Here is a 24,432-nt window from a genome sequence, read left to right as displayed (position 1 = left end):
CCAGTCCAAAGACATGCATGGTAGGCTGATTGGCGTGTCCAAAGTGTCCGTAGTGTATGAACGGGTGTGTGAGTGTGTGTGTGATTGTGCCCTGTGATTGGGCACCCTGTCCAGGGTGTACCCCACCTTGTGCCCGATGCTCCCTGGGATAGGCTCCAGGTTCTCCGTGAACCTGAAAAGGATAAGCGGTATAGAAGATGGATGGATGGATGGAGGGTTTTATCCTCTACTTAAACTAGGTGTATTTTTATACGTTTTAAAAGAACTACAGTTTATAAGGTAGGAAAATGCAGCATAATAGAATACAGCGAGTTTCAAAATCGTTTGCAGTCCAAAAACCAACAAAGCAGTCATATGAATTTTTTTATATGATTTATACGATTATTAATCCGATTTTATTATATAAATCACACAGTTTGTTGATCACAGTCCTCCTGAATGTGAGAACATTTTTGAGTTGCTCTAAATTTTAAATGCAAAAATACTTAAGTGAAGTATGAGTTATGCGCACACTGTGACTAAATATTCCCAAAGTTTGGGATATTTTTTTCTTTTCTTTTCTTTTTTTTTTTTTTTATATCCAAACGTTGAAACTTTTCCAGAACTTTGTCCCGGACTTGTTTTGATCGCTTCTTGGTCTTCATGATGCTGTTTGTTTAGATATGTTCTCAACCAAACTCTGAGATCTTCCAGGAACAGGTAGATTAATATTGATTAATCACGTGACACTTTAATCTGGACTCCATAAATTATAATTATGTGTCTTCTGATGGTGACCAGAACTAATTTAGGGGTTTCTCAGCAATGGAGGGGTAAATACCAGTTTTTTTCCAGTTCCCAGCTCAACATTATGGAATACCTCGTGTAGGTTCATGACGCTGTATAATCCCAATTACATCCATTTCAGTTCCAGATTGTAACACAACAAAATGTGGGAAAGTTCAAGGGGGAGCGAATATTTATGCACACACACAGTGTAGTGATTTCGTAATCTAACCACGTAAACACCGGTCTCCTCTAGTATTATTTATTTATTTTTCATGATTTTTGGAGTAATATTTAAGAAAAAAAGGAAGAAAAAAGAAAGAAAGAAAAAAAGAACCGCTCTCCAAACATTCTCCAGCTTCTAAACTCTCAGATAAACTTGGTTCTATCCATTATCCAGTCATCATCCAGATTATATAATTTATCATTCATAATTTGTTTATAATTTCTTAATTTCATGTCGTTTGTTTACATCAGGAAATCTAATCTAAATCTAAAATCCTCCTCACTCCTTGTTCCTACGCGTGGCGTGTGTTCATAGATTTCCAGGTTACGGGTTAAAGCATAAAGCATCAGTTCCCCTGACGTTCGGAACGGCATCATGGGTCAAAGGTCACCCTAGAGCCTGGTTCTATTTAAATGTTCATATGTTGCTTTTGGCTTTCTTCCTCTTGGGACTGCTTCCAAACGTCCTCTAACTACAGGCTGTCTACTTTCCTGCTAACACTTCCCCAGGGAAGCACACTGACCCCAAAGTCAACCAAACTGGAATAAATACACTTCAAAAATGGTGCAATTAGATACGGTTCCAATTGTCCACTTAACGTCCAGAATATCCGAAGAAAAAAAAAACACATGTAACCTTAGTGTTAGACAATTATAGCAGTAATAATGTGCATAAAGTGTGGGTAAAGTGGTTAAAAAAACAAAGACGAAGAAGTAACTAAAACAAATGAGAATGGTGTATATTGTACACACTCCAGTATGTAAACAACAATTGCAGAGCTTAAGTTAAATTAGTCGAGCCAATCATATGACATCAGCACAATTGTGTAGTTAACAAACGTGCCTAGATACCTAATGTCAAGTGAAATGAAATAAAAGTTACTGCTTGATGGAGAAGAAATTTTACTGTTAGCGTTATCGATGACGTAAATAACTAGCTTGCTAGCTTAAAATTTCAAGAGGAAAGTGTTATAAAACGTCTTCTTGTAGATCTGAATCAGCTTTCTCATTTCTCTTGCTGCAACTGTTTAAACCCGAACCAGCCATCAGTAGGATCCCCGAGCATAGTACGAGCTTTTGGGTGTCTGTTTCCATCACTATTAATTACAGTATTTTACAATAAATATTTCACACAGTTCACAGTGAGACTCTGAGATTATTCATATTGTGTGAAGATACACCATTATAACAAAGTACAAAATAGAAGACAAATTGTCTTAAAGATGCAGTGTGTGATCGTTCAAACCGTCCAAAACCATGCCCCTGAAATGTTGACGTGCTGATGAGGCTAGAACACCTGAATGCTTGAGTGGGAGGCGGAGCTTTCTGAACAGACAGGTGAGTAGAGATGCGTCTTTGTCCTGATCTTTCTCCTTGCCCTCATCCTGAGTCAGTTCCAAAATCCTGAGACCTTCCTCTCCTTCTCTGTGTTTTTCCTCTCCTTCTCCATCTCACTTTCTCACACCTGAAAGCCAAAGAAAGGTTCTCCTTAATTCATCCTTCTCTTATCTTCTCTGAGCTTGCCTCAGCTGGAGCTCAAGCCTCTATCTAGCTCTTCCCCTTCTGAACCCAGAATCTGGGGAAAGTTCTTCAGCTTCTTATCAGTTCTCTTGAGCTCCTCCAATGTCTGGAGCTCCTTCTTAAACTCTATTTAGGTTCTCCATCTCTTCTGTCATCTCCTCCAGCATGTAATCCTTCTTCACTAACGGCTTCAAACTCCAACATCTTTCCATCCATTTCTGCACATCGCTTTCTCTCGTCCCGCTCTCCTGCGTTCCTCCTCCATCTCCTTCAGCAGGTCTTTAACAGACTTGTTTTCTTGTCCTTTTTATTTATCCAGTTAAAATAAATAATAATGCTTGCCCGTAAAATGTAATAGGATTCTGTGGTATAGGTTTGAATGGGAGACGGGATATCAGTGGATTAGTGGGACGGGATATCAGTGGATTAGTCCTGTCTCTGGCAACGAATACAAGCTGTAGAGCTTTTTTGGTCACCCATGTTATTTATTTATTTATTTATTACCTCAGACCCCTGAGGTGGACATTCATTTTTATGTTGTATACTGTTCTTCTCTGATATCTGAATGATGAGGCTTTCCCCTGATAATCATTAACACATAAAGAAAAACTAGCCATAGCATAATTAGCTAACATTAGGCTACATGTTATATTGTGTAAACCTGTAGCCAAGGTTGCTAACAAGACCTACAGCATCAGGCTAACTATTCTATTAGGCTATTTAGCTAGGCCTAAACATGCTTATAATACCCCATTCATTCTCAGAGATTTCGGACTGACGGTTAAGATTATTAGATATCGTTTATAAATATGTCAATTTACATTTTAATCATATAATAAGTGGTAACATAATTCATAATCCGTACAATCCCAAATCATCATTCTTCTCTTATTATAGATGTTGTTGAAATAATACAATTGTAAATCCCTGGAAGTAGGAAAATGGATTAAAAGCATTTAAAAGCAACATTGCTTACATTGCATAGAACTCGGTGCCAGTGACGCTCACAGTGATGCCTCCACCTTCCACCTCCAACAAGTCTCGTCCTTCTTGTTACTAATTTAATTAGTAATTTTGCTTGTATCTTTCTCATTTGTAAGTCGCTTTGGATAAAAGCGTCTGCTAAGTGAATAAATGTAAATGTAATTTATATGCCATACCCATATACAGTATATAAAAATATACAGCGTGGCCCAAAACCAGCACCTCGTCGGTTGTGCCTTTGTCGGTGGACGTCCGCTTCTCGGTTGTTCCGCAACACTTCAAGTCTTTTTGAATCTGTTAAGTTTGTCAACAGTGTCACCATGTTTCCTGTTGAAGTCCGTCGCAACCTTGTGACAGCTTGTCAGTCACCTCAGTCATGAGAAAGTTTTAAATACGCATTCTTAAAGGCCATCTGAAATATATATATATAATATAAATGAAGTATGAGCAATTTTGGAAGACGTTTTGTTGAAAAGCGGTCATTTTCCCTATTTTTGGAGACTTTTGGGACACCCTGTACTACTATACCAGTGGTGCACTTGTTCCAAGTTGAATCCTGAGCTCGGGTTACTCCACATGTCCTCATGGGTTTCCTACGGGTTCTCCGGTTTCCTCCAAACTACTAAAACATGCCTGTAGGTGGATTGGTGATTCTAAATGGATTCAAGTATGAACGTGTGTGTGTGTGTGTGTGTGTGGTGCTTTGTGATGGACTGGCACCCCATCAAGCGTGTATTCCCACTTCACTCCCAGTGTTCCCGAGATATACGGCGGATCCTCCGCCACCCTGACCAGGATAAAGCATGTAACGAAGATGAATGAATGAAACTTTGGAATGTTTAATTGAATCAACCCACACTTTTATTTTCTGGGTCAGGGCCATGCTAACCACCTAAACCAACAACCTTGAAATGTTTTCACTGCCCTCTTGAGGTCATACAATGCAACTACACAAACACACTTCAGACGTCTTTGCTTCGCGTGTACTGTGTTTTTGTAATATTTTTCCTTCTCTAACACACACTTGGAACATCTGAATAGCCAATTTACATCGATTACAAGCTTATTTCCTGCACCGGAAGTCTATACAATCGCTAGAATATGTTCTAAAGATGTTGTTTTCTCTCTCTTGGTTACACGGGAATACATCGCTCAATTTGAGACCCACCCATGAAGCTCGCGCTGACTGAGAGCTCCCCCTCCTGACCGGCTCTGCTTAAGATGACGTCAGTGCCGGACGTGCCCGGTCACGTGACTCTGTGGGTGTGTTTACAATCGCTGATGTAAACACAGGAGACGGTTTCCGAAGCGTATTGAATCGTCGGGTTGTTTTTGAAGCGTTTTAATAGTCTATAGTCATCTATGCAGCGGCTCGGACGCCGTTATTAAGCCGCCATGGACTTGTACATCAACCTGAAGGTGAATTTTCGGGGCAACACGAAGAGTTTCTTGCTGTCCGGCTCCGAGACGAAGAGCTGGGAGTCTATGGAGGCCACGGTGAGCGCGAGGGTGGACGGGTTTGATCGCGTAGTACTCATTTTGTGCACATAATCAACTTAAATGTTTATTTTTAAAAATAATAAAAAGACATAGATGCATAAATACATGGGACTGGGCAAATAAAGCATGAGTTGTTGTGTGTTTTTGTGTCTGTAGGCCTGTTAAACCATTAATCCGACATTATCAGGGGATGCGCGTGACAATAACTACGACCATTTTTTTTGCTCGTGCCTGGTTTACTCCTAAATATTTAACGATTACACATTAATATTCCTCTCCCCCCCAGTTACCTTTAGTTACCTTTAGTTACCTTTCAGCAGTATTTTTCTGTTTTTAATGCTAAGGTTTGACTCTCACCTGACTCAGCTGATTGACAAACGTGTCACGTGACCAAAGTGGGCGTGCCAGTTAGGGTTATTTCAGGTTATGTTGGGTTGGATGAGGTAAACATTTAAATGCACAAAGCACTCAGCACTTAGATTCTTCTTTTTATTCCTTTATTTTTCACTTTAAACCCTATCACAATTCATTTTCATCACCTTAAATACAAAGCATTAGTTTTTACATCCACGCTTCTGCAGCATGCAGCAGACGCAATGAATGCAGACATTAATTATTATGTTTAATAATAATAATAATAATAATAATAATAATAATAATAATAATAAAAAGAAGTCAGCTCTGAGAATAGTGCAGCTGTAAATTACAGGTTTATATGAATCGCTAATGCGTTATTGGTTCTGTAGAAACAGCTCATTCAGAGGGACTCTCCATGTAAGTGTTCTCTAATTTATGGAAGGAGTCTCCAGTGTCAACACTTTGTACCTTCGTCAGAGGTAAAGGTATACGTTTTAGTTTTTTTTTTAAATAAATGATTTCTTCAGGACAAAGGAGTTTACTTTTACTTTTCAGGATTTCTCAGTAACATGACAATTTGTGTGTTTTTTAAAAATAAAAAAAAATCTTATTAACTTATTAAGGCTGGTGAGGGAACTACTGTTTATAACTGCTATAACGTAACCGAGAAGAGGAACTAACTTGTCTCGGGGACGTCCCACAACCTTAAACGTAGCCATAATGGGATAAAAGTATGACATGTCGTTCTTTAATACATGAGCAAGCCTAATCGTCGGCACGTTGCTGTGGTACAAGAGGAGTAAAGCGCTTCGTGACGTAACGTTATAGGAAAATAATCAACTTGAGGGTGGTAACATTTTATCTCCGCTTCATCACACTAACCTGTTGTTAATTGATTATTCCCAAACTAAAAAAAAAAAACAAGCCCCTGTGAATGAGGTGTTGCTATAGAGACGATGAAGTATTAAGACCAGGTTAATATTAATATAAAGCTGTGAGTTATACGACTGTCAGAGCTGCTGTAATAGAAAAAGAATCTATAAGAGTGGCATGACTTGAGAACATTCCTAGAGACCCGTGTGGCAGGTTTGTGATGTCATGATGGTGTAAAAGCTGCGTTTCTACCTTCAGGTGAAAAGATCTTTCGGCTTGTGCAGCCTCCAGCTGACGTACTTCGACGAGGAAAACGAAGAGGTGAGTGTGTCACAGGGAAGCCGGGTGCTGAAACGTTGCCAAGTATGTAACATTGACACTGCTCTTCTTCCTCTTCTTCTTAATATTACTATTTTCCTTTTGTTGTAGGTGTCTATCAACAGCCAGCGTGAGTAACAGATTTGTCTGTATCTTATTCATTTTTAAAGCTTTTTTTAAAAGGTGCAGTTTAATTACTATCTGTTTGTTTTTACTTTTCAGTGGAGTATGAAGAGGCTCTGAAGGTACAGTGTTATTTCTAGTCATTTTTAGCGGAGCAAAGCAGGTTTTGTGGAAGTCTCAAAACCTCACGACTTGTGTTTATGAAGTCTGCGCGACACAAGTCCTATTTGAGACTCGTACACCATTACAGCTCGTTAAAGCGATAACTATTCGACTAATTTACGCTGCTTTTAAATTTTTTTTACGTTTTTGTTCTCCACAGAGCGCAGCGCGGCAGGGCAACAGGCTGCAGATGAACGTGTACGAGAGCAGAGGGACGACCGGACGAGTTCCCGGTCCCGTCCCAGGCCCGGGTTTGTCCCATGTGAAATCCGGAAGCCTGACGGAACCGAAGAAAGGATTCCGGCCTCCTCAGCACTGCCCGAGCCTGGCACAGGCGGTGAGCCGAAAAGTTCAGGCTGCTGTGCCCGAGGAGGGTTTAGTAAGAATTCCTAAATCTGCTGTTTTCGCTGCACAACGTTGTTTCCGTGGAAACCGGTGTCTCAGGCGCAGAGCTGGGGTTGCTGTTCCCATTTTCTTTTTTTAAAAATGAAAACGTAAAATAATCTTTTTTTGTTTTTGATTACAGCAGAAAAGCTTGACAACACATGACGGGCCTTGCGTTTATATTGGGTGGGGGGGGGTTCATATAACTGCACAATGTGGAGCATGTGCTCGTACTACAGCGATTTGCCAATAATTTCAATGTTTAATTCATTCATAAACGACACGTCGTACGTTTGAACAGTTTATAGTTTAACATCGAAAGTTCTGTAACGTCAGCGACGATAGTCAGTCAGTCAGTCAGTTCCCGAGCAAACGGTCGGTCCGTCACCAGCATCTCCTTTTCGGTCCTTCACGCTTGCTCTCTCTTTCTCATAAAACACATCTCGTCGGTTTCCAGAGAAACCAGGAAGCGTAAACCCCTTGGTCCGGAATGTTTTCCCGCCCTCGTAAACACTGTAAAGCACCGTGACGGATACAAAGCGAGCGCAGACACTCGACTCCTACCATAAATATTAAACAAATCATCCTTAGGTTTAAATGATTAAAAAAAACAAAACTCGTACTGAAGAGGAATAGGTTTTTACAAACGCACTGGATGCGTTTGTTCTAAGCGATGCGTTAAAGTCTGGAGAAAGGATCCTGCCTGAATAATGATGTTCACCCTGTATAATGTTAGAAATTCTGATCGTGTATAATACCGACTGACATATCCTTTTGTATTACAGACACCTTTACAGTTTTACATAGTTTTACTAATATAATTGTAAATTTCTCAAACTATAAATATCACAGACCAATCGATACGACGGTTTACTGATAAATTGGGTTTATTTGCTGATTTTATCCATAAACCGCTGTAACGGTTGGTCCATGATTTTTTATAGCGCCATTTAGAAACGCAAAAATAAAGTAAACCGGGGTCAGTTTTACTTCAGAACACAGACACGCACAGCCTTTATGTTTTTATATATATATATATATATATATTTCAGCGTATAGGATTATTGTTTGATTTTACGATACGAATGTTGTAATATTGAACTGTTTTATTTCTGCTGCTGTCATGACAACATGCTGAAGTGTAGCCTCATTCTTTATTTATTTTTTTATTCTTTTAAATATATATATAAAGGTGACCCTTAGTGAGCTAAAGGGCGGTAAAGCAGAGGACAAGACGCCACCAGCCTGGTTTACCTCTTACATGGAGAAGGTAAATCTGTTATTAAATCCGTTATTAAACCACAAGATCCTACTCTGAGTGCTCTGTTCAGTCCTGAGCATTTACATCCATCTCTGTAGATCTGATCACAAAAGGACAGACGTTTAAACTTAAAGGGGATCTATTATGCCCTTTTTTACAAGATAGAATAGAAGTCTCGGGTGTCGCCAGAATGCGTCTGTGAAGTTTCAGCTCAAAAATACCCCACGGATCATTTATTATACCCTGCTGTAAATGCTCCTTTTTGGGTGGGAGCCAAAACACGCTGTTTTCATGTGTGTCTCTTTAAATGTAAATGAGCTGCTGCTGCTCCCCGCCCCCTTTCCGGAAGAGGGCTGTGCCTTTACAGCTCGTGCTTCGGATACTACGGCAACAACAAATCAGAGACAGTGGCAACTTTAGCCGTGTTAGGTGTGGATTTTGCTAACAAGCACATTCGGAAAGGCGATTTGTAAACATTCACAATATAAAGTGCGATTCTGACGTGTGACGGATACGAAGCAGGATCGTGAACAGTTGGTACTGATCCATGTTTGAGAATCAACTTTTCAGCAAATCCTGCTTTGTTTTGACCCGCGTTCACAAAGCAGTCTGGGGTAAAATGATTCGAACAAACATACGAATTTAGCTGTTTTTTGGGGTGCAATTCCTTCAAAAATAAAACTTCTCCTCTGTGTCTTCAGCGGCTCTGATGCCGGGAGTACTGTACACAAAGACTCTTACGTTCATTCTTACAGCTAACGACAGAACTGAGACGTTCTTCTCATCACTGTAGCCGCTCCAGAGCGGAGAACATGGCGGACTGTGTGCAGCTCTCTCAGGGGAGGATCTATGCTAATAAGGCAGAGTCCGTCACCAGTCGTGGGCGGGGCTTGTTCCAACGTGACGTCACAACAGATAGAAAACGCGAACGACTCATTTTGAGACACTGTTTATGATTCATGGGGGATATATAAAAGGAGTGGGTGGATTTGTACACTATCGGGCGTTTATGCACACACACTGCCGACACGCATTTACGTCCAAACGCCATGTAAAAGAGAATTTTGCGTAATAGGTCCCCTTTAATTTGAGAAGATTTTAGCCTTTTCCATCATTATATTTGGCCATCTTTCTTTCTGTTACTGAATCCCAAATTCTCCTGTTGAGAGTATACTGAGAATGCAGTCTACCCTTAGATTTGGACTTTTTTTTTTTTAAAGCTTGTATTCAGTATATTATCTTGTTAATTTGGCTTAATAACTCATTTTTTTTATTTTATTTAATATTTTAAGTTAGTAAGTTGTAGTATATAGATAATATATAATGAGATAATATCTTGAATTAAAGAGTTCAGTCAAAATGACAAAATATCAATAATGAAATAATGACATGGCAATTAAAAAATTTCACAACTTGTGGTTCAGTACTTAAGAAAGCATGTTTTATTAATTATTTTATTGCTTTCATTTTTTAAAATACATCTTTCTATATATTTTAACATCTATCTATCTATCTATCTGTGTATAAGTTGAATATGTGAGATCATTGGGCAATTTAAAGGTTTTTTTGAATGTGCTTATGAAAGCATGTTTAATTAATTGTTTTGGGGTTTTTTTGGTTTTATATTTGTATTTATTTATTTATTTTTTGTTGAAAATGTGAGATTACTGTGAAGAATGTTGTTCAGGAAATGGTGAGTGTTATTTATTTTATTTGTATTTTTATTTATTTATTGAATTTATTTTTATTTTAAGGGTTGGAAAGGTGTGATTTACGGTAGGAAATCTGAAAAAAATTCTCAAGAAAGCTTTATTTATTGATTTTTTTTTTCTTTTCTTTTTTTTTTTTTTACATTAAACAAACCCCCATTTTTAATATGCTTAGTTGCTTACTAAAAATATAACGCGGATACACTCATCTTTGCAAGTAGTTTGAGTGATCACATCACATTGTGTCTCCAAAAAGCACTTGATCCTGTTCATATTCTTCTTCTTGTGGTTTAATTGAGCTGAATCTGTCCTGATGCCTGTCCTTGTAAAATACCTACTAATAAGTAATGCGTTCAGTTTAAGGATCAGGTGGTTCGTGAGGCTGTGGAGAAGATCTGCAGGGAGTTTTCAGGCCAGTGCTGCATCCATAAACCCCTGGCAGCCGAGGCCCAGGTCTCCGAGGTTTCCTCGTCCACGCTGCCTGGAGCTCCGAGCTCGGCTCCGGCCTGCAGCAGCTGCAGAGGACAGACGGCGGGCGGAGGATACCAGTGCAGGTGAGACGTCTGGAGCGAAAGTTCTTGCGTTGAATGAACGAGTTCGCTTCACTGACACTTTGTGCTGACTTGGGTTTATGGTTGCGCAGCGTGTGCACGTCCTGCACCCTGTGTGAGCCGTGTAGCTTCTCGCATGACCCGAGCCACAACCTGGTGAGAGCTCGGACGCCTCTCTCCATCCCCGAACGCGGATCTCCAGCTCCAGATCAGAGCAGGTGAGCATTTCATGTTTTCCTTCCTTTGAAAAAATCGTTGATGGAAAAAGATTGTCTGGAATAAATGACGTAGCGAGTGTGTGTGTTCCATTTGCTCCCCGACTGCGTGTGTTTGCTGTTGCTCTTTTCTTTTCTTCTTTGATGAAATAGTAAAACCAACAGCAATTCAAACAGTCTGTTTAATGTCTCTTTAATGTCCAATTTTGCTTTTAGGTTCTACAGACGGGGGGACCGGAGCTTTCGCAAGGCAGAGAAACAGCGCTTGAAGGCGGAGAAGCGGCAGCTGAAGGCGGAGGTGAAGGAGATCAGGAAGCAGCTGAGGATGGAGAGGAGGAGTCTGCAGTGGGGATGTGTGGGAGACGGAAACTCCTCTCCTGTGCTGCTACAGCCGCGAGCCACGCAGGCCAACAGCCCCGAGTGCGTGCTGTTACATACATACATACATACATACATACATACATAATAATGTCTGATTATAGAACTGTAGATAATTGCTGTCTCGAATAAGGAGCGTGCTTTATTACAAACAGATAATAATGTCTGATTATAGAACTGTAAAAATCTAATCTAATTACGTTGCGTCACGCAGGCCAACAGCCCCGAGTGTCTGCTGTTACATGCATACATACATACATATCTGATTATAGATCTGTAAAAATCTAATCTAATTACAGCGAACTGTCTCACATAAGGAGCACGCTTTATTAAAAGCAGATAATAATGTCTGATTATCGAACTGTAAAAATGTAGTCTAATTACAGCGAGCCGTCTCAAATGAGGAGCACGCTTTATTACAAACAGTTAATGTCTGATTATAGAACTGTAAAAATCTAATTATATTTTGTCACACTGGCCAACAACCCCGAGTGTACACTGTTACATACATACATACATACGTAATATCTGATTATAAAACTGTAAAAATCTAATCTAATTACAATGAACCGTCTCGTATAAGGAGCATGCTTTATTACAAACAGATGCATACACACATACATACATACATACATAATATCTGATTATAGAACTGTAAAAATCTAATCTAATTACAGTGAACCGTCTCGAATAAGGAGCATGCTTTATTACAAACAGATGCATACACACATACATACATACATACATACATAATATCTGATTATAAAACTGTAAAAATCTAATCTAATTACAGTGAACCGTCTCGAATAAGGAGCATGCTTTATTACAAACAGATGCATACACACATACATACATACATACATACATAATATCTGATTATTGAACTGTAAAAATCTAATCTAATTACAGTGAACCGTCTCGAATAAGGAGCATGCTTTATTACAAACAGATGCATACACACATACATACATACATACATAATATCTGATTATAGAACTGTAAAAATCTAATCTAATTACAGGGAGCCACACAGGCCAACAGCCTAGAGTGCATTTTGTTAACATTATTAGATATTATTATATAATCTGTACATTATTATAATATAAAGTTTCTAAAACTGTAAAAATGTCATCTACAGTGCTTCAACAGCCCGGACTTCACATTATTACATATTGTACATAATTGTGTCTGATTATGGAACTGTAAAAATCCAATCCAATCTTCAACAGCCCCAAGAATGTCTAATTATATACGCAATGATGGCTGACTATAGAACTGTAAAAATTCTAACTAATTACACCGAGCCATGCAAACCAACAGCCCTGTGTGTGCATAATCACATGCATAACAATGTCTGATTATAGAACTGTAAAAAATCTGATTAATTATGACATGTTAACAGCCCAAAATACATATTATTAATATTATTACATACAGATAATAATGTCTTATTATACAACTGTAACAATCTAATCTAATCGCAGCAAGCAACAGCTCCAGGTACGTCTGATGACATACCTGACTGTAGAACTGAAAATCTGATTATACAACTGTAGAAATCCAATATAATTACAGCAAGCCACACAAGCCAATACTCCCAAGTATGCATGATTATATACATAACGTCTTATATAACTCCAGAAATCCAATCTAGCGCTCTCTCTCTCTCTCTCTATCTATCTATCTATATATATATATATACACACACACACTCACTCACTCACTCACTCAAATAAATAAACAAATAAACAAATAAATAAATAAATAGCTGTGTGAGATTTACCATTGAGTTTATTTGAGTAAACACACACACATGAACCTCAAGCAAATTTGGTAAATTACCTATACCTATATTTCTTTGTCCTCAGGCGTCCTAAGCGTCCGTGTCCTCTAGCTGTCCCTGCGATGACGGCGCTGCTGCTGGACGAAAATCTGCCGGACGGATCACGCCTGAGGCCTGGGACCAAATTCATTAAATACTGGAAGATGAAGAACAGCGGTACAATGAGCTGGAACTCTGACACCAAAGTACAGTAACACACACTCGAGTTACACACACACACACACATGGTAACGGATCATTCACAAGCAGAAGCTCTTCGTAAACGGATGTAAACACGCCGTACTCTTTGATATGGGGAAGTTTTCTGTAAGGAGGTGTTTATTTCACACTTGGAAGTAAAGCTGTAACGGGTTCTCTGTAAACATGACAAGCTGCATTTGTTTTACTTTTTTATTCAGAGGGAGAGAGAGGGGGAGAGAGAGAGATGTTACACAACATTAAAACGTTACACTAAGTGATGATTTTTTTTGTTTGTTTTTTTAAATAAACAAATTGAAATCATTGGTAAATTGTTGTGGTATAAGAGGAATAAAAGACGTTTGCTGTTATTGGAAAATAATCATATATTTTCCTGTTTTTTTTTTTGTTGTTGTTGTTGTTTTTTTTTGTTTTTTTTAAGCTGAAGTTCATGTGGGGGAATCTGGCGGTGGGTTCGGGGGAGAGGTGGAGGGAGGTGTCCGTGCCCACGCTGCAACCAGGTCAGGTGTGTATCTGGAAAAAAATTAGGTTTTTACACCGTTTTCTCACGGTTTCTTCCTCATGTCCTCTCTGGGTTGTTCATTTGGGATCTAAATCTACATCCTTAATCAAAAAGGTGAGGAAAATTGGAATGATGGAATGGAAAATGTACAGAAGAAGAAGAATAGCTGTGTCCTAACACTGAATGGTGTGTGTGTGTGTGTGTGTGTGTGTGTGTGTGTGTGTGTCAGGTGGGATTAGTGAGCGTGGCTCTGTGCGCCCCCACCCTGGAGGGCACCTACACCTCACACTGGCGCCTGGCGCATGGAGGAGAGCAGTTCGGGCCGAGGGTTTGGTGCAGCATCGTCGTGGATCCCGACGCTCCGACCGCCATCTCCGTTGACGGCCTTCTGGTGTCTCCGTGTGTCACTCCTCAGGTCCGTTACACTCGCCAATACGTCACCGTATAGATCTCACCGTAATATTATACTTCCTGCCTGTGAATCTCAGACTACTGCACAGTACGTCAACTTTCATCGGAATAAATTCTAACAAGGAATCGTCATCGAGAGAACTGATTATTTACAAAAAAAATAAATGAATAAATTCCCCCCCCTCCTCAATGGTTTGTGTAGATATGGTGTCACAAAGATAAATCATTAGGGAGCAGGGTGCCAAAACTTTGTGCTGCCGTTGTCTAGAATGCAAAGCGAAGAACATTTGGTAAGACTTTAATTCAAGGATGGGGTAATAAGAATACATTTCTTAATAAACTAAAATGAAAATATCTATTAAATAAGGAGACTTTTTTGTATATGTAAATTGTATGTAAATTTATGTAAATGAAGCAGGAAATTATTACGAATTTCTTAATTAAGTAAAAATTGATTTTTGTTTTATTAAGTTGTAAAATAAAACTTTTCTTAATTCAAACAGACATATATATATATATATATATATATATATATGTATATATATATATATATATATATATATATATATATATATATATATATATATATATATATATATATATATATATATATATGTGTATATGTATATGTATTTTAAGCGTGAGTTATTTTTTAACTGTACGCATTATACACCAATGACAACACGTTTCCTAAATTGCTAATAAAGGCATTAACCAGGAACCGATTGTTATGTTCGGGACGCAGCCCGAGTCACGTCCATATTGCGAAGAAACGCGCACCTTCACGTTGCCGATCGTTCCTCTCTCCTTTCCTCTCCAGGAGAAATCGGCTCGGACTTTAGAGAGAGAGGAGAAAAACCGCACGGCCTCCCGGGAGCCGCTGCTCATCACCGTGGATCAGGACTGCGATCAGGAGTTTTACATTCCGTCCGTGGACCTGCTGACGGCACAGGTACGTCAGAAAGGCTTTATAGCCTTATTGGTAAATCGTCCTACCAGTCACGTACTTTTTCATCTGAAGTATTTGTTTGATTATAAATACTTTAAATATTGGTACAAATGCTATATTTCTGTATTATTAGGACTTGCTGTCGTTTGAGCTTCTGGACATTAACATAGTGCAGGAGTTGGAGAGCGTTCCCAACAACACTCCCGCAGGTAACACTTTACTCCTGACCACAGGGTCCCGGAGCAAGCTCTTTATCTCCGTGCGTTATCTGTTCCGTACGGAGTAACACGCTCCAGACCGTGCTGTTATATGAAATGCTATCCCTGTGACCCCATTCTCCAAGCCCCGCCCCCGATGTACATTATTTTCGTATAACAGCACGGTCTGGAGTGTGTTATACCACAGCGATTTGCCAACAGTTACACGGTTTAAAGCACTAACGTTGCAAATGTCACGTGTTTGAATGGTTTTATAGTTAGATTTATAGTTGTGGAACATCCAAGAGACAAGCTAGTTCACGTTCTCACATATTTTATAGCAGCGATAAACAGTGATTTCCTCACCAGCCTTTCTCTCTCTCTCTCTTTCTGTCTCTCTCACTCTTTCTCTCTCTCGCTGTCTCTCTCTCTCTTTCTGTCTCTCTCTTTCTCTCTCTTTCTCTCTCTCTCTCTCTCTCTTTGTGTGTCTCTGTCTCTCTCTTTGTCACTCTCTCTCGCTCTCTCTTTGCCTCTCTCTCTCTCTCTGTGTGTCTCTGTCTCTCTCTGTCACTCTCTCTCTGTCTCTCTCTCTTTGCCTCTCTCTCTCTCTGTGTCTCTCTGTCTCTCTCTTTCTGTGTCTCTCTCTCTCGCTCTCTCTCTCTCTTTCTCTGTGTGTGCTTCGCTGTCTCTCTCTCTCTCTTTCTGTGTCTCTCTCTCTCTCTCTCTCTCTCTCTCTCTCTCTCTGTGTCTGCTTCGCTGTCTCTCCCTCTCTCTCTCTCTCTTTCTGTGTCTCTCTCTCTCTCTCTCTCTCTCTCTCTCTCACTCTCAAAAAACACCGCTTGTCACGTTACAGAGAAATGAGAAAGCACAAGCGCCTCTGTCCTGACACTGGAGACTCCTTCCATTAATGTTAAACATCTCCTCCTAAGAAAAAAAAAAACCCACCACATTAAACTATTATACCTTTTAACGTGAAAAATCTAGTTCCTTATTTTAGTTTTAGATTATACGGCATGTCTGCTGTACGAGTAGCTGCGTATTAGCCGTTACCATAGAAACAATAATGCATTAGAAGGAGCGCATTAAAGAAGCCCGTTGTTCGGTATGACTGTCCAAGCCGTACGGTTAAACAAAAACACTTTCTGACCAATCAGATTCGAGCATTCAACCTCACTGTGGTATAAAATCATTCGGATGAAATATGGCGAAGTATTAACAACTGAATTTGTGTCACAGCCTCAGTCTCCTGCCTCTGTGTGTGCAGATATCACTCCATGCATTTCTCCTCTGCCCCATGATGCACTGCTGCAGGACAAAACTCCGGGGCTCATTCAGGAGGAAGCTGGGGAGGAAACCCAAGCAGTCAATAGCATTCTGGGTAAAATAAAGAACTAATTGAATAAAGTTTTTACATTTTGGTCAATTACACCATATTTTTTTCTTTTTCTTCCCTTCCCTTCTTAATCATCCAGTCCTTTCTTTCTTCTCCTCCCCAATTTCTTGTTCTTACATTTTTCCCCATTATTTATCAAAAATGTATGAATTTCTTTTTTCTTCATATATCCTCTCCTTTTTTTGAAAATCCTTTTTTTGGAAAGCTTTTTTTCCCCCTCTTGCACCATCATCCTTCTTCTCACTTCTTTTCTTTTTTTAAATTTTTCTTTCATTTTCTTTTTTTTACTTTCTTCTTTTTTTTCCATTACATTTGTTTTTCTTTCCTACTTCCTTTACCCAGTCCTCCTTTTGCTCTCTCTCTCTCTCTCTCTCTCTCTCTCTCTCTCTCTCTGTCTCTCTCTCTCTTTTTTTTTTTAAATTCATCTTCATTTACTTTTGTATCATTTTTACTTTTTTTTTATCAATTAAAAAATGTATCAGTTACTTTTTTGATCAATTACTTTTGTATATTTGTCTATGTAAATAATGCTAATATGATTGTAGGGTTATGAGCTTGGCTTTTAAATAGTTTTGTAGAACGTGCAGAATGTTCAGAATGAAACTGTAGTGGGATCAGCAATGACACTAATATGAAATGAATATTCCTTCGTCTTTTGAAGAACAGAGAAGCTGATGATTCGAGATGATTAGCGTATGTGCAGATAATCATCCCAGTGATGCTATAATACACTGTTAAACGACATTTAAATAACTTTCTTCCTCAAAATACAGAAAAGAATCATATATAGACATATATATATATATATATGACTCATAATTCAGTAATCCGTGGTGTACAGATGTGATCAGCTATAAGAAATTAGTAAATAAATCTTAAATGAGTTTGAATCGAATGCAGCAGCATTACAGATGACTGCTATCGAGTTCCACTGATTGAATTAAACGCTTTCTTAAATAATTTAATTTTTTAATATTTAGTTTTATGCTGTAATGTTATATAAACTCTTCTGTTATGCAGTGTTTTTAGTGAGCTGATTATAAGATTGTGTGTGTGTGTGTGTGTGTGTGTGTGTGTGTGTGTGTGTCCTCAGACGTTGCTCAGGCTCCAGAGTTAGGAGGAGTTCCCGCCCAGGAGAAAGGAGAGGAGGACGTGATTGGCCGTCAGTTTGTGAGCGAGTCTGTGATTCGTTCTCTCACGCTTGGGGGCGTGCTAGATCACGGCATCCTGCATGGGAGAGTCACCACCACTGGTGAGTACACAGGAAGGCAGCTTTTTCTTTTATTATTATTATTATTTTGAAATTGAACACACCCGGACGTGTGTGTGTGTGTGTGTGTGTGTGTGTGTGTGTGTGTGTGTGTGTGTGTGTGGGGTCAGTGTTGCGTCCGGCACCGCAGGGCTCCGTGTCTCTCTGTGAGAGGAGGATGGAGAGAATGTCAGAAAGCGCTGAAGTTCCGCTCTCAGATCCACCTAAAGCCGAGCCGGAGGAACTTCCGGATCCTTCTCCTCTCGTCTCCATTCCTGCCGAACACATCACTGCAGGTGGACGAGTGACATCATCACATCCGCCGGTTTCATTCACATCATTTTTTCTCGGGGGGAAAAAAATAAGCTAATTCACGCAAAATCATTGGTGCTTTATTTAAAAAAAGAAGATGGGGGAGGGGGGGGCATTCTTTGTCTTTTTTGCTTGTCAATGTTTTTTTTTTCCATTCCATTACTCATTGTTTATATTCTTTTCTTTTATTCGTATTCTATCCGCTCTCTTCTCTAGTCTTTTTTTTTCTTGTACTCTTTTCTTTTATTTGATTTTTTTTTGTGTGTCGTTTTGCTTTCCTTCTTATTCATCCCGTTCGCTCTCTTCTCTCTTCTTCAATTTTTTACTTGAACAAAAAACTTTTCTTTTTCATCTTGTTTTGCTTTGTAATTCTTCCTTTTTTTTGATTTATTTTCTTTTGCTCCTTCTTCTTGTTCATCCAGTCTTTATTTTCTATTTTTCTTCTCCCTTGTTTTTTCTTTCCAGTTTCTTCATCCGGTCTCTTTTTTCTGTCTTCATTTTATACATTGAACTTCTTTCATTTTTCTTTTCTTTCCTACTTATCCATCAGAACATTATTTTCTTCTTCTTAAATTTATTGTTATTTTTTTTTTGCCTTTTCCCGTTTTATATATAAAATCTTCTCTTTTCTTCTCTTCAGTTACATACACGGGTAGCAGAGAAGCAGTGGTACACTGAAGCTGTACTGAATGAATAACTCCGTACTTGTTTGTGCGCTTGTTTAGATGAAGGGAACGAGTCGGACATCGAGCGAATCGTGGTGGATCCGGCTGCTGGAGGCGAGCGCTTTGAGGAGGAAGAGGACTCCGAGGAGAGGAAGACGAGTAAGAAGAAAGTGCAGAAGGAGAAGAAGAAAGCGAAAGATGCCGAAGAGGGTAAAGAGAGTCGCAGCAGGACGTCGTCCGCCTCCTCAGAGGATTACATCATCATCCTGCCGGACTGTTTCGACACCACCCGTCCTCTCGGAGAGTCCATGTACAGCTCGGCTGTGTCCCAGCAGGGAGACGAGAGCTCGGAGCGTGTTAGCGCAGACGCTAACGACATGCTGTGTGCATCGCAGACGCTGGATTCGGTGCCGCTCACACCTGTGATCGTAGCTGCGCCGAGACCTTCAGCCAAGGCCAGGTGTGTGTCTGGAGTTTTTGCTCCAGATCGTTTGGAGTAACATTTTCGCTGTGGATGAGATGTGTGACATGACGGAGATGCTGTCACTCTGCATTTATCACTAAATAAACGATTCTACACTAAATAAAAAACTTCTATTTTTACTGAACAGCAGCTCAGAGACGGAGGAGCAGCTCGAAGCAGCAGAGACTCCGCAGGAGGAGGAGCTAAATCGGCCTGGAGGCAAAGAGGAGGAGGAGCCAGAAGATCAAGGTACACACACACACACACACCATCAAGACATAGTATCCAGGGTTCATAAAACTGTAAAATTCTCTACTAGAGTCCACTACCGGTATTTAAAAAAAAATTACAATCCTATTTTTTTTTATTATATATAAATTTAATATTTAGTGTATATGTGATTATATTTTTACGTAATGAATACTTTATAAAAAAATCCACTCATATCTTCATCTTATTAAAGAGATATTAATATTATTATTATTATTATTATTATTATTATTATTATATAGCACTGTAGCAGGTAACTGATTGGACGTTCAAATCTCTTTTTCCCCTGTTGTTAAATGAGTTATTTCTATGCTATCGCTAAATTTTTCTTTTTCCTTGTTTTCTTTACTTGTTTTTACTTTTGTCTTTTGCTTTCTTGTTTATTTATCCAGTCCTCTAGTTCATCATTCTTTCTTTTTTTTTTTCTTCTTTTATTTTTGTAAATAAATAAATAAATAGTAATCAAAGGCACACTTCCCATTTAGATTGTTTAAAAAGTCTCTATTTAAATGGCTGTTTCATGGCAGAAATATAAAAATAAATAAAAAAGAGAGAGTATGCCTTCTTCAGGGTGCAACACAAAACTGCCTCCGATGGCCTCTCGGTTAAAGTAGCTAAATGAAACCCGCTCGAAAGAAATGACACCCAGCGGTGTCTAGTGTTGGAAAGCCACTAGGTGGCGTACGTCTAGAGCTAGTCTGAACGGACCACATGGTGGCACATTGAGAGAAGATAAATAAATATAAACAGAAGCATGACATATACAGTACCACGCGTTGTAAAAAAACGAAGGAGTGATTTCAGAGAAAGTCCATTGAAAGATATACATTCAAACCGAACCAAAAAGAAACGTTCCAAATAACAAATTAAAAAAAATAAAGACGTCCAGAATGAAATAATTAAAAAAACAAAAAACACTTGGAATAACAAAATTGGTCAGCGATAGTGTTTACTTCGCCTCTAGAGGCCGCTTTTGTGCCGTATAGCGAAATCGGACGCTTCTCAGCCGCTCACGCGATGGACGCGACCGGGAAAAAAACTATCGGCGTGGATTATTATTGATAATTAATTGATCGTTCCAGCGATCAGTTACCTGTGCAGTTTAGTCAGCGAAGCCGATCTATCGGTCGACCTTTAGTCCAGATTCTGTTTTCTGATGCCGTTTTTGTATTCTGAGACTCTATCCTTATTTCTATATACTTAGCTCCATATATTTCAGTTCTTTCCATGTTAAATATTTAAATTTGTTGCTCATCTGGTTCTAATCGGCTGTGTCGTAGACGCTGCATCCAGTCCGTCAGACACGGCGAACTCTTGTACAGCTGCTGACTCTGAGATCCAGGAGCTCAAGTAAGATAGAAAACATCTTCTACTCTTCATCTAAATACGTTCTATGATCAAATATGACTTATATATTACAGAATGAAGGCTGAGTTTATTAGTAACGATGTGCGTGTCGTGTCTTCTTGTCAGAGCTAACAGTATAACAGGAGGTCTGGTGAAAGGCGCTCTGTCCGTTGCGGCCTCTGCGTATAAAGCTCTGTTTACTGGACAGTCCGGCCCTGAACAGGTCACCGCACGCCCCTGTGTTTATCTTTATAAAGCCAGTACTATTATAAACTTATCTGTTTTTTTTTTTCTTTTTTTTTTTTTTTTTCCTGTAGCTTCCTGAAGAAGCAGCCACTCAGGATGCCATGATGGCCGTACTGGTGGAGATGGGCTTTGCCGATCGGGCGCTGAATCAGCGTTTGCTGCAAAAACACGGCCCTAACCTCCTGGACGTCGTAAACGAACTCGTGCACATGCAAGACAACGACTGGTACACCACCCGCTACTGACACACTCGCGTGATCTACTTCCTCTTTTCTCCTCGTATCTCCTTCTGTCTGTCTGTCTGTCTGTGTGTGGGAGAGCGAGAGCGAGAGAGAGCGAGAGCGTGCGAGAGAGAGATCTGGACTGTCTAGAGTGTTTATGTGGACCGTGTTTAGGGAAACTGGGATCAAAGAACTCATGAGATTTCCTTTGCAGCATTCCCAGTGTGAATCGATGAACTGCGTTTACGTTCATGTCGTTATAAGAGTTATCGTTAGACCGGCGCTCAAAAGTTTTTGGACACCTTGCAACAAAAAAAGTCTGGAGTTTAATAAAATGATCTGGAATAAGTTTTAAGAAGGTCTGGGATTTAAAAAAAATACCGGAACAATCCTGGAAAATGATTGGAATTTCAGATAATCTGGAACGAGTTTAAAAAAGATTAAATAAAAAAGGTTCGGGGTTTAAAAAATAATCTAGAATAAGACTCAAATAAATTCTGGCGAAACTCTGGAATTAAAAACAATTCTGGAAAAATCCTGGTACAGATTTTTCTGTGGGGAAAAAAATTAAATAATTTAATTAAAAAATAAATAAATAAATAGAAGTTCTGGAGAAAAAAAATAATCTGGGTCATGTAACAAAACCCAGAACAATTCTGGGGGGAAAAAAAGGGATTAAAGATGGTCGAAATTCTGTTAAAAGTCTTTTTATTTATTTGAATTGATTTGATTAGATTTTTTTTTTTTTTTTTTTTTTTTTTAATCGCACAAAGATGAAGCTCAGTGTCCTGAAACTTTTGCCAGTCCGTGACTGTAGTTACTTTATTCGAAGGAAACCATAATGCAAAAAACAGTGCTGTGATCATGACAATGCATGAAACTGGCTAAAAGTGAAACGTTTCACTGAGAAAATGCTGAATTTTTAAGTGTTACTACTGACTTTTAGGTTATTTATGAATAGTTGTAGTGTTCCTGCTTGTAGCTTTTTGCGTATGAAGCGTGTGGGGTTTAATTCTCTGTGAGAGAGAGAGAGAGAGAGAGAACATGGAGTTCGATGTGCAATAGATTCATTCGGCTGTGCGTGTGAAATGTGGCTTTAACTTTATCGAAGGGCGCGGATTTCGGCACGTGACGGTGAAGTCTGCATGTCTTTTAAGTTGAGAACTGTAATAAACATTCTATTTTTTTTTTTTTTTAAATCCCCCCTCCCTTTCCTGGGATGCATCGATACCATTTTCCCCCCATCTACGAGTGTATGTTTTTAGGTACTTGTCATTACTGATACACAAATAAGTACTTAGTATTAATCAATCATTACGCACTTAGCCTACGAGTCTCGTTCTTAATAATGTCGGTGTTGTAGGTTCTCATAAAAGATATTATAATAATAAAAATAGTGTGTTCGCTAGCTACAGTAGTTAGCTTGGCTTGAGTAGGACTTGCAGAAAATAGCAGGTTTTGTTTCATTTAAAAATGACGTTTTTGTCTTCTTTCATTGTTTTTATTTTCATTTTTATTATTCTCCCCTAGCGACGAACTCCTCGTGACCTTTTTTTTAAATTTTATTTTATTTGACCTTTAAGAGGTATTCAACACTTGTATTGTAGGAAGACGCTGCAGTTCCTCCTGTTGATGTTTTGTTTTTTGAGGAGTTTGCAGTCTGCTTGGCTTTGAGCATTAATTGTATAATACGTCCATTAAAATTTTTTAGCATTTTTTTAATTTTATTGAGCTCAGTAAATGAGTATGGGTATCGATGCATCCCTGATTTTTGTTACGGTTGTTGTGCGTGGAATTTTTTTATTTTTATTTTTTTTTTTTTAAAAGAAATGCACTCGAGGATCAGCTGTGTACGCTGATAATCAGTCAAAAATGATTATAGTCTTAAAACTAATTCCATATTCATTAAAATAATAATAACGATGATGATGCATCTGCAGTGTGTAATTTAAAATGTGTTGCTTTTAAAAATTCTACAGTTGATCCTAAAACTAAGGAAGGATAATTGTATCATGCTGTGAACCATTTCGCGTTATATTATTAATATATATATTCAAAAAAGGATTAAGAACCCGAGTGGCAATCATAACATATCTACACTTGATGTTAAACATTGTAGAAATGCTTGTAGTGAAGAAGCAAAAAAAAAAAAAAAAAAAGCCTTGTAAAATGATTTATATTTTGATAATTGAATTTCCCTTGTACTTGATGACGTTTAAAATCGAAACGCACCGTAAGGGAATTTTCTTTAGCGTGATCTGAATCCGAAAGCATTCCGCGTTAATGCTGCTGTTTAATTATTTCCGACTTCTTGACGTACTGAAGAAGCTCATGCTCGTCAGAATGGGTGTAAATACTTTGTTTCATGGTCTGTACACTTATTTATTTTATTTTTTCTGTGAACACATCCCATAATTTCTTCCACTGATTCTGCACCTTACTCCGGTGCTTTTAGGAGTCGTTAGAAATGTAAAAAAAAAAAAAAAAAAAAGGCCAAATAAGACGTGGACCATGTGCTTTAATACTTTTATTTATTAGAGCGGAAAAGTTTTTTTTTCTCTCTCTTTTGCACCGTGACGAGCAGAAAGCGGCGCCGTGAATCAACTCATGCTGTTCTTTATGTAACGCACACCTGATGTATGAATCCGTCTGTAATAAACTGTCATGACTAAATCTGTCTCCTTCCTTACTGTGCAGATTTATAATCCACGTGACTCCACATGCCGACGTGTCTTTGGGTAAGACTCTGAACCCCAAGTTGCTCCCGGTGGCAAGTTAGCACCTTGCATGGCAGCTCTGCTCCCATTGGTGTGTGAGTGTGTGTGTGTGTGTGTGTGAGA

At 38.9% G+C, this 24,432-nt stretch overlaps 1 protein-coding gene across 3 annotated transcripts; it reads left to right on the top strand.

The window, feature by feature from the left end:
• The first annotated feature begins 4,704 nt into the window (after positions 1 to 4,704).
• nbr1b (NBR1 autophagy cargo receptor b) lies at positions 4,705 to 24,265 on the top strand. 3 transcript variants are annotated; one of them, XM_053618179.1, is made up of 22 exons: positions 4,705 to 4,992; positions 6,484 to 6,546; positions 6,655 to 6,673; positions 6,766 to 6,788; positions 6,989 to 7,207; positions 8,405 to 8,482; positions 10,540 to 10,736; positions 10,826 to 10,951; positions 11,165 to 11,368; positions 13,195 to 13,354; positions 13,789 to 13,872; positions 14,099 to 14,284; positions 15,101 to 15,232; positions 15,363 to 15,438; positions 16,691 to 16,804; positions 17,913 to 18,071; positions 18,200 to 18,364; positions 19,106 to 19,505; positions 19,660 to 19,757; positions 21,059 to 21,128; positions 21,252 to 21,348; positions 21,443 to 24,265. In XM_053618179.1, the coding sequence occupies exons 1-22, from the start codon at positions 4,891 to 4,893 to the stop codon at positions 21,614 to 21,616; spliced, it is 2,946 nt and encodes a 981-aa protein (XP_053474154.1). In that variant the 5' UTR covers positions 4,705 to 4,890; the 3' UTR covers positions 21,617 to 24,265. The 3 variants fall into 3 exon arrangements, with proteins under 3 accessions (XP_053474154.1, XP_053474146.1, XP_053474163.1); XM_053618171.1 differs by having other exon boundaries at positions 19,657 to 19,757; XM_053618188.1 differs by having other exon boundaries at positions 4,706 to 4,992; positions 6,989 to 7,165; positions 19,657 to 19,757.
• The last annotated feature ends 167 nt before the right edge of the window (positions 24,266 to 24,432 follow it).

Source organism: Ictalurus furcatus, chromosome 2 (genome assembly GCF_023375685.1).
Source record: "Ictalurus furcatus strain D&B chromosome 2, Billie_1.0, whole genome shotgun sequence".
Classification (NCBI taxonomy): Eukaryota; Metazoa; Chordata; class Actinopteri; order Siluriformes; family Ictaluridae; genus Ictalurus; species Ictalurus furcatus.
The sequence above is the reverse complement of the archived record's forward strand: the minus strand, read 5'-3'. Positions and strand labels throughout refer to the sequence as shown.